Source organism: Myxine glutinosa, chromosome 6 (genome assembly GCF_964187855.1).
Source record: "Myxine glutinosa chromosome 6, kmMyxGlut1.1, whole genome shotgun sequence".
Taxonomy (NCBI): Eukaryota; Metazoa; Chordata; class Myxini; order Myxiniformes; family Myxinidae; genus Myxine; species Myxine glutinosa.
The window spans coordinates 151,125,209-151,135,309 of NC_136266.1; the positions used below are offsets into that span (position 1 = coordinate 151,125,209).

The following is a 10,101-nucleotide window of genomic DNA, read 5'->3' on the forward strand; positions in this document are numbered from 1 at the left end:
ATTTGTTCTGTGGTGGTATCCAGTTTGCATAGTCATGCTCAGCCATCACACACACAACACTGTCAAAGTTGTCACAGTCATCCGACTGGCTTGTAGTAGCCATGCAGAGTGTGCCATCTTGAGCACGAACATTTCCAGTTTTGGTTGGCTCAATTCCGCAATGAACAGACAGCTTCCGGAGGCGACGACTTTATTTTTTAAATAGATCCATGGGAAAGTCTGAAACGAAATATATAACATAAAACATTGCTCATGTATGAAAATCTTTTAGAAAGTAATGTTTAGACCAAAAGTATGGTTATTGAACACAAAGTGATGTAGTTGTACCGATAATCAGATTATCAGAATGATATTTGTTGTTTGACAGAATGAACTTCATTCAGATGCCAGTGGCATATATATCTACGTAATGTAACCAATACGATGAATAAGTCCTACCACGGTACGCCTGGAGCTTTTCTTCTAGTTCTGCTGTCATGAGGTTGCGTTCCTTCAACTCATCCTCTATGGATGATAACGTGCTCTTACATCTTTTCTCTCTGGCCTTTGTGTTTTTCAGCTGCAGCTCTAAGTCAGCCACTCGATCCTCTGTCCTCCTCAACTTGACTTTTCCCACAGCTTCGTCGGGCGCTGCATAGCTATGGAACTACAACATCACAGCACAAATAATATGCATGAGCAGAATATCACCAGACAAATATGTCCCAAAAAAAGGATGATTTTTCACTAGGACTATGTAAATTACCTGTAGTACGTGACTAATTTTTATATAAAAATCAATCAATGCTAGCATTTTAAACTACTAATTCCAATATACATACATCAGGTATACTTGAATGTACATGTCCACTGTCAAGGCTTTTAGTATTGGATTCATGCATGTGAGCCTGATGGTCGTCCTGGCGCTCCTCCAATGCCCTCTTTGAAGTTTGCGTTTGACGTTTCTTCTCATGCTGAAAAGCAAACATCAGCCACATATTGTCAATGTAAAGTATACCACAGAATAAAACATGCAGTTACTTTATCTGTCTTAAAGTTAGAGTCAAAAAAGAGTCCGCCGCCGCGTACCATTACATATAGTTCCCACACATTTTACACACTGTCCAAATATTAAAGTATGAAGGTTTTAGTTCGTTTAGAAAAGATCACAAACAACACAAACATACTTTTTGCAAGTGCTCTGGTAAGTCAAACTTTGATGGGACTGCATCATGACGTAGTCTTTTGGTTTGGCCTGTAAGATCGAAGTCCACAGGTAAAAAGTGTTGGCTGCACACGACATCCCAGGGCTTTGGCTTCCACCCCTCTACCCGTTTCATCTGAATACACCATTTCCTTCTTCTTTCTTCATGCCCTTCACTGGTGGGGAAGCTGAAAATAAGATAGCGAATTGTTTAAATTCAATCCGATTGAGCTGCATGGAAAGCAGACCTCAAACCTGCAGATTTTATTAGGTCTACTACCCTGTAAACACAAATAAGAGATATACATGTCATATATTTAGAAGAGATATTGTGGTATTCAACTTACAGATGAAATGTCAGACCATTCCCCTTCCTCTGTATATTTCGGCATCGTGCATGTGCACACTGCCTGGGCATCTTGACTGTAGCCTAGGCTACTCCCTCCTATATTTGAAGAAAGAACAAGCACAATGTAAAAGTTAATGCTTATCTATCTATAATTCCAGCAATCTCTGTGTGTCTGTCTGTGTGTCTGTGTGTCTGTGTGTCTGTGTGTCTGTGTGTTTGTCTGTGACCGCTGTTTCTCGACAACCACGGGTCCGATATACTTGAAACTTGCCAGGTATATTGCTGGGGACCCGAGGATGTGCCTTTTCAAGGTTTGAAATTAATCGGACAAGTACCTACCGAGCTATGTCCAAAAAACGCTTCAACCAATCAGAGAGCAGCGAGCTATCACGTGTGCCGAACCGTTAATGCAATGCAAGCGTTAATGCGTTAATGCAAGGCTTTTCTTTTTTTCCCTCTTCTCTTTCTACTTTTCCTTGCGATTAAATTGCAAACAGCCAAAATACGTTGGCGCTAATTGAATAATTGGCCATTAACACTAAAATAATCGTAACTGCGATATGCCAACTTCCGGACAGTGCAGCCTTCCATGTTGTTGTTGTTTGCAGCAGCTGTTTGCAGCAAGGCAAGGCTTTTCTTTTTTTCCCTCTTCTCTTTCTACTTTTCCTTGCGATTAAATTGCAAAAAGCCAAAATACGTTGGCGATAATTGAATAATTGGGCATTATGTTTTACAACTAATAAAAACGAATTTGCGATTCATTCGCTTTCCTGCGCGTTTGTGTACGCGATGGCGATTTCTTTACCAAACTCCGGAAGCCGTTCGCTTTGGACCGAACCATTGCATGTAAATAGAGGGGGGGGATTGTCACCACTCGCAAGCCGTTCGCTTTGGACCAAACCATTCCATGTAAATAGGGGGGGGGATATAATTTTAGATATATATATAGTACGGGCATGCCCTAGTATTTATAATGCTTATATAAATATAATAGGCCTACCTTTGACTGCTTGGCAATAATATTGAAAACAGGATAAGTCAAGCCCCTGGTGTTGAAGATCTCGGTCGAGAATTCTAACCCCATGAGAATTCCTGAACATGGCCAAGTTTCCTCATGAGTCATGGATAGTCCCAAATGTGCCCCAGAATCTCCTATCTTTATTCAATGATTTATGAGAGCTGCATTTTGGAGGTACATGTACCTCATGGACAGAACATTTAAGAGAATTAACATTCTACTATGAACCAGTGTTAGTGTAGACAGGCAGACGATGCGTTAAATATCACCAAAGTTACAACATTATCAGAGTCTGGCAACTGAATGTGTTTTAATCCAATGTACGACACTAACCTGATACTTTGTTCGCCAGTTGTAGTCAATTTAATCAACAATAACTTGCAAATGACGATGACGCGAGTGCATTCCACAGATGGCAACTTGAAAGCTTTCCTGCGGCAAGATGGCGGCCGCAAATCTCGCCTTGTCGTGACCCACTGCCAATCTATACATATATATCTATGGTTTTAGACTCGGTTGAAAAAAAACGGGAAGAAAATCCGATGAAAGTTGCCCTTTATAGAACGAAATGAATTCTCAAAGGCCTGTAACTTCAAGTCCATTGAGATATATATATTTTTTAATCGCGGCATGTTCAGTCATACACCGCTCGAAATAAGAGACGGGAAAATGCCGAGATATATATATTTTGTTTAAATCGTGGCATGCTTAGTCATACACCGCCCGAAATAACAGACGGGAAAATGCCGAGATATATTAAAAATTCGTCCATTTGATGACAATCGTCACGATGAAATATTTAATTTATACGTCGACACAATAATGTGGAGAGAGGAGCATAGCTTCGTTCACGTGTCGCTACACACGAGAAATTGCCGAGATATATTTTTTTACAATCACGGCATGGTCAGTCATACACCGCCTGAAATAACAGACGGGAAAATGCCGAGATATATTAAAAATTCGTCCATTTGATGACCAATCGTCACGATGAAATATTTAATTTATACGTCGTCACAATAATGTGGAGAGAGGAGCATAGCTTCGTTCACGTGTCGCCACACACGGGAAATTGCCGAGATATATATATTTTAAATCACGGCATGGTCAGTCATACACCGCCTGAAATAACAGACGGGAAAATGCCGAGATATATTAAAAATTCGTCGCCACACACGGGAAATTGCCGAGACATATTTTCTCTTTGCACAAAAATAACATCAAGTAATCGAATCAATAGGAATGTCCTGTGCTTATAACATCGACGTTATAGGCACAGCTGCATCTAGGCATTGTGTAACATCGACGTGGCTTTTGTTTTAATTAAAACTTTTTGTACTTGTTCAAATTAGGTTGGCACGGCACCTCGATTCTTCAAATTAGGCTCGCACGGCACCTCGATTCTTCAAATTAGGCTAGCACAGTCAATTCTTCAAATTAAGCTCGCATGTCACCTCGATTCTTCAAATTCCGCTCGCACAGTCAATTCTTCAATTTAGGCTTGCATGGCACCTCCATTCTTCAAATTAGGCTCGCACGGCACCTCGATTCTTCAAATTAGGCTCGCACGGCACCTCAAATCTTCAAATTAGGCTCGCGCGGCACCTCTATTCTTCAAATTAGGCTTGCACGGCACCTCAATTCTTCAAATTAGGCTCGCACGGCACCTCAATTCTTAAAATTAGGCTCGCGCGGCACCTCTATTCTTCAAATTAGGCTTGCACGGCACCTCGATTCTTCAAATTAGGCTCGCACGGCACCTCAAATCTTCAAATTAGGCTCGCACGGCACCTCAATTCTTAAAATTAGGCTCGCACGGCACCTCAAATCTTCAAATTAGGCTCGCGCGGCACCTCTATTCTTCAAATTAGGCTTGCACGGCACCTCAAATCTTCAAATTAGGCTTGCGCGGCACCTCTATTCTTCAAATTAGGCTCGCACGGCACCTCTATTCTTCAAATTAGGCTCGCACGGCACCTCGATTCTTCAAATTAGGCTCGCACGGCACCTCGATTCTTCAAATTAGGCTCGCACGGCACCTCAAATCTTCAAATTAGGCTCGCGCGGCACCTCTATTCTTCAAATTAGGCTTGCACGGCACCTCAATTCTTCTTAGGCTCACACGGCACCTCAATTCTTCAAATTAGGCTCGCACGGCACCTCAATTCTTAAAATTAGGCTCGCGCGGCACCTCAATTCTTCAAATTAGGCTTGCACGGCACCTCGATTCTTCAAATTAGGCTCGCACGGCACCTCAAATCTTCAAATTAGGCTCGCGCGGCACCTCTATTCTTCAAATTAGGCTTGCACGGCACCTCAATTCTTCTTAGGCTCACACGGCACCTCAATTCTTCAAATTAGGCTCGCACGGCACCTCAATTCTTAAAATTAGGCTCGCGCGGCACCTCTATTCTTCAAATTAGGCTTGCACGGCACCTCAATTCTTCTTAGGCTCACACGGCACCTCAATTCTTCAAATTAGGCTCGCACGGCACCTCAATTCTTAAAATTAGGCTCGCACGGCACCTCGATTCTTCAAATTAGGCTAAAAACAGTGCCTCAGTTCTTCAAATTATGCTCGCATGGCACCTCGATTCTTCAAATGAGGCTGGCATGGCACCTCGATTCTTCAAATTAGGCTCACACGGCAACTTAATTCTTCAAATTAGGCTCGCACGGCAGCTCAATTCTTCAAATAAGGCTTGCACGGCACCTCAATTCTTCAAATTAGGCTCGCAAGGCACCTCAATTCTTCAAATTAAGCTCAAATGGTACCTCAGTTCTTCAAATTAGGCTCGCACGGCACCTCAATTCTTCAAATTAGGCTCGCATGGCAACTTGATTCTTCAAATTAGGCTCGCAGGGCACTTCAATTCTTCAAAGTAGGCTCACATGGCACCTCAGTTCTTCAAATTAGCCTCGCACAGCACCTCAATTCTTCAAATTAGGCTCGCACGGCACCTCAATTCTTCAAATTAGGCTCGCAGGTCACCTCAGTTCTTCAAATTAAGTTCACACGGCACCTCAATTCTTCAAATTAGACTTGCACGGCACCTCAGTTCTTCAAATTAGGCTCGCACGGCACCTCGATTCTTCAAATTCTGCTCGCATGGCACCTCAGTTCTTCAAATTATGCTTGCACAACACCTCAATTCTTCAAATTAGGCTCGCATGGCAACTTGATTCTTCAAATTAGGCTCGAACGGCACCTCAATTCTTACAATTAGGCTCGCACGGCACCCCAATTCTTCAAATTAGGCTCGCACGGCACCTCAATTCTTCAAATTAGGCTCCCAAGGCACCTCAATTCTTCGAAATTAGGCTCGCATGGCACCTCAATTCTTTAAATCAGGCTCGCACGGCACCTCAGTTTTACAAATTAGGCTCGCACGGCACCTCAATTCTTCAAATTAGGCTTAAAATGGCACCGCAATTCTTCAAATTAGGCTCTCACGGCACCTCAATTCTTCAAATTGGCTCGCACGGCACCTCAATTCTTCAAATTAGGCTCGCAAGGCACCTCAATTCTTCAAATTAGGCTCACATGGCACCTCAGTTCTTCAAATTAGGCTCGCACGGCACCTCAATTCTTCAAATTAGGCTCGCACGGCACCTCAGTTCTTCAAATTAGGCTCGCATGGCACCTCAATTCTTCAAATTAGGCTCGCAAGGCACCTCAATTCTTCAAATTAGGCTCACATGGTACCTCAGTTCTTCAAATTAGGCTCACACGGCACCTCAATTCTTCAAATTAAGCTTGCACGGCACCTCAATTCTTCAAATTAGGCTCGCACGGCACCTCAGTTCTTCAAATTAGGCTCGCACAGCACCTCGATTCTTCAAATTCTGCTCACATGGCACCTCAGTTCTTCAAATTATGCTTGCACAACACCTCAGTTCTTCAAATTAGGCTCACACGGCACCTCAATTCTTCAAATTAGGCTCGCAAGGCACCTCAATTCTTCAAACTAGGCTCACATGGCACCTCAGTTCTTCAAATTAGGCTCGCACGGCACCTCAATTCTTCAAATTAAGCTCGCACGGCACTTCAGTTCTTCAAATTAGGCTCGCACAGCACCTCGATTCTTCAAATTCTGTTCGCATGGCACCTCACTTCTTCAAATTATGCTTGCACAACACCTCCAATTCTTCAAATTAGGCTCGCATGGCAACTTGATTCTTCAAATTAGGCTCACACGGCACCTCAATTCTTACAATTAGGCTCGCACGGCACATCAATTCTTCAAATTAGGCTCGCACGGCACCTCAATTCTTAAAATTAGGCTCGCGCGGCACCTCTATTCTTCAAATTAGGCTTGCACGGCACCTCGATTCTTCAAATTAGGCTCGCACGGCACCTCAAATCTTCAAATTAGGCTCGCACGGCACCTCAATTCTTAAAATTAGGCTCGCACGGCACCTCAAATCTTCAAATTAGGCTCGCGCGGCACCTCTATTCTTCAAATTAGGCTTGCACGGCACCTCAAATCTTCAAATTAGGCTTGCGCGGCACCTCTATTCTTCAAATTAGGCTCGCACGGCACCTCTATTCTTCAAATTAGGCTCGCACGGCACCTCAATTCTTCAAATTAGGCTTAAAACGGCACCGCAATTCTTCAAATTAGGCTCGCACAGCACCTCAATTCTTCAAATTAGGCTAGCATGGCACTGAAGGAGCTGAGCTCCAACGCGAGTCGAAAGAATTGACGCGACCAAAGACGGAATTCGTCCAAGTTGCTTTATTGAAACAAAACAGCTCAGGTATTCTCACAAGCCCGTTTATCGGGCAACAATATATATACACATTTATGCCGGGCGTTTGCCCGGGAAAACCGAGACCGGGCATGCCCGGGTGTCAAGGGCGAGTCCTGGAAAGGCGAGTCTGGACATGCCCGGGCATCCTGGACGCGGCCTGGCAAGTCGAGGCTGGGCGTGCCCGAGCGCTCTGGGTGAGCCCTGGAAAGGCGAGAGCGGGCATGACCGGACGCTCTGGGCGAGCCCTGGAAAGGCGAGTCTGGACATGCCTGGGCGTCCTGGACGCGGCCTGGCAAGTCAAGGCTGGGCATGCCCGGGAAAGACGAGACCGGGCGTGCCCGGGAGGATCGGGCGAGCCCGGGAACAGCGAGTCCGGGCATGCCCAGGAGAGGCGCGTCTGGGCCCGTCCGGACGAGCCCGGCATGGCGATCGCGCCCTGGCCGCGTCCTTGCAGGTGCAAGGCGATTGTGTACATTCAGCGGGAACTGCTACACACGCCCCTCCAGAATCGACCTGCACCGGCAGGGTCAATTTAAGGGGGGTCCGGATGACCCGGCCAAAGCAACCCCTGGAGGGTCGTGGGGGGGGGGGGTCCGATCCGGTGGTGGGTGGTCGAGCGGGGGGAACTGTAGACGGGGGGCGGCCTCGCCGCGGAGGAAGGGCCAACCGTGGTGGTCGGTCGACGTCCACGTGTGCCAGTTTGAGGCGGTCCACAGAGATCCGGTCCGACCGGCCGCCGACGTCGACAACGAAGGACTTGTCACCCCGTCGCAGGACCCGGAAGGGCCCATCGTACGGCAGCCGGAGTGGCTCCCGGTGCGCGTCATGACGCACAAAGACGTACTCCACTGTGCGAAGTGCCGGGGGGACGTAGGACTGGGGGCCACCGTGGCGGGATGTTGGCATGGGGGCAAATCATCGGGCGGCCTCCTGGAGGTCCGAGCGCTGGTGTGCGGCGGACCAGGGACTGGTAGCGTCGGGCACGAACTCGCCAGGGACGCGGAGCGGCTGGCCGTAGACGAGCTCGGCGGCGGACACCTGGAGGTCCTACTTGGGGGCCGTGCGGAGGTCCAAAAGGACCCACGGCAGCCGGTCGGTCCAACCGTCGTCCTGAAGGCCAGCCACGAGTGCGGCCTTCATGGAGCGGTGAAACCGCTCGCACAACCCGTTGGCTTGGGGGTGGTAGGCCGTGGTGCGGTGCAGCGTGACCCCCAACGTGCGGGCGATTGCGCCCCAAAGTTCGGACATGAACTGTGGGCCGCGGTCGGACGAGATGTCCGCCGGTGCGCCGAAGCGCGCGACCCAGGTGGCGATGAACGCCTGCGCCACGTCGGCGGTGGTGGTGGAGGCGAGGGGCACGGCCTCCGGCCACCTGGTGGTCCTGTCCACCATGGTGAGCAGGTGGGTGAACCCCCGCGATGGGGGCAGGGGACCCACCAGGTCCACGTGGACGTGGTCGAAACGCCGTGCAGGCACGGTGAAAGGTGCTAGCGGGGCCTGGGTGTGGCGGTGGACCTTGGCCCGCTGGCAGGCCGTGCAGGCGTTGGCCCAGTCGTGGACGTTCCGTCGAAGGCCGTGCCAGACGAAACGCGCCGACACCAGCTTCTGAGAAGCTTTCCGGCCCGGGTGAGAAAGGCCGTGGATGGAGGCGAAGATGCGGCGCTGCCAGGAAACGGGCACGATGGGGCGAGGCTGGCCCTGGGAGACGTCGCAGAGCAGGACGGTGCCCGCGAAGGGGATGTCGGCCAGGCGGAGGCCCGTGTCCGCCGCCCGGAGGGCCTGCACCGAGGTGTCGGTGGTCTGGTCGGCTGCCATGAGCGCGAAGTCCACGCCGAGGTGGACCGCGTTCGCGCTGGCCCGAGAAAGACAGTCGGCCACGGCGTTGTCTTTGCCGGCGACGTGCCGGATGTCCGTGGTGAATTCCGACACGGCGGAGAGGTGGCGCTGCTGGCGGGCCGACCACGGCTCCGTGACTTTGGCCATTGCGTAGACCAACGGCTTGTGGTCGATGAAAGCCGTGAACGGGCGGCCCTCCAGGAGGTGTCGGAAATGGCGAACGGCCAGGAATAGACCGAGCAGCTCGCGGTCGAACGTGCTGTATTTTAACTCGTTCGGCCGGAGCTGCCGGCTAAAAAAAGCGAGTGGCTGCCAAACCCCGTCCACCCATTGTTCATTGACGGCACCCACCGCGTAGTTGGAGGCGTCCGTAGTGAGGGCGATGGGCGCGTTGAGCACCGGGTGAGCCAGCAGCGTTGCGTCGGCGAGGGCCCGTTTTGCGCTCGTGAAGGCCGCGTCCATGGCCGCGGACCAAACGATGTCATGCTTGGCCGGCTTGCCCCGGAGGGCCTCTTAAAGGGGCCGCATGAGCTTAGCAGCGCGGGGCACGAATCGGTGATAAAAATTCACCATGCCGAGGAACTCTTGTAGGGCCTTGATGGAACGGGGACGCGGGAACGAGGTGATGGCCTCGACCTTGGTCGGCAGCGGCACGGCCCCGGGCTTGGTGATGCGGTGGCCCAAAAAGTCAACGGTCGTCGTGCCGAAGTGGCATTTGGCCGGGTTGACAATTAAGCCGTGCTCGCTGAGGCGACCGAACAGTGTTCGGAGGTGGAGGAGGTGCTCGGCGCGGGATGTGCTGGCGACGAGGATGTCGTCCAGATAGACGAAAAGAAATGGCATGTCGCGCAGCACGCCGTCCATTAAGCGCTGGAACGCCTGGGCCGCGTTCTTGAGGACAAACGGCATCCTCAAAAATTCGAACAGGCCGAACGGCATGATGACGGCCGTCTTCGGGAC

General features: G+C 49.7%; 1 protein-coding gene across 1 annotated transcript; it reads right to left on the reverse strand.

Annotated features, from left to right (window-relative positions):
• Positions 1-231: 231 nt before the first annotated feature.
• LOC137429279 (THAP domain-containing protein 6-like) lies at positions 232-1,568 on the reverse strand. Its single transcript, XM_068119250.2, has 4 exons — positions 1,531-1,568; positions 1,167-1,371; positions 822-953; positions 232-646 (listed from the first exon to the last, which is right to left on the reverse strand). The coding sequence occupies exons 2-4, from the start codon at positions 1,317-1,319 to the stop codon at positions 380-382; spliced, it is 552 nt and encodes a 183-aa protein (XP_067975351.2). The 5' UTR covers positions 1,320-1,371; positions 1,531-1,568; the 3' UTR covers positions 232-379.
• Between the last annotated feature and the right edge of the window lie 8,533 nt (positions 1,569-10,101).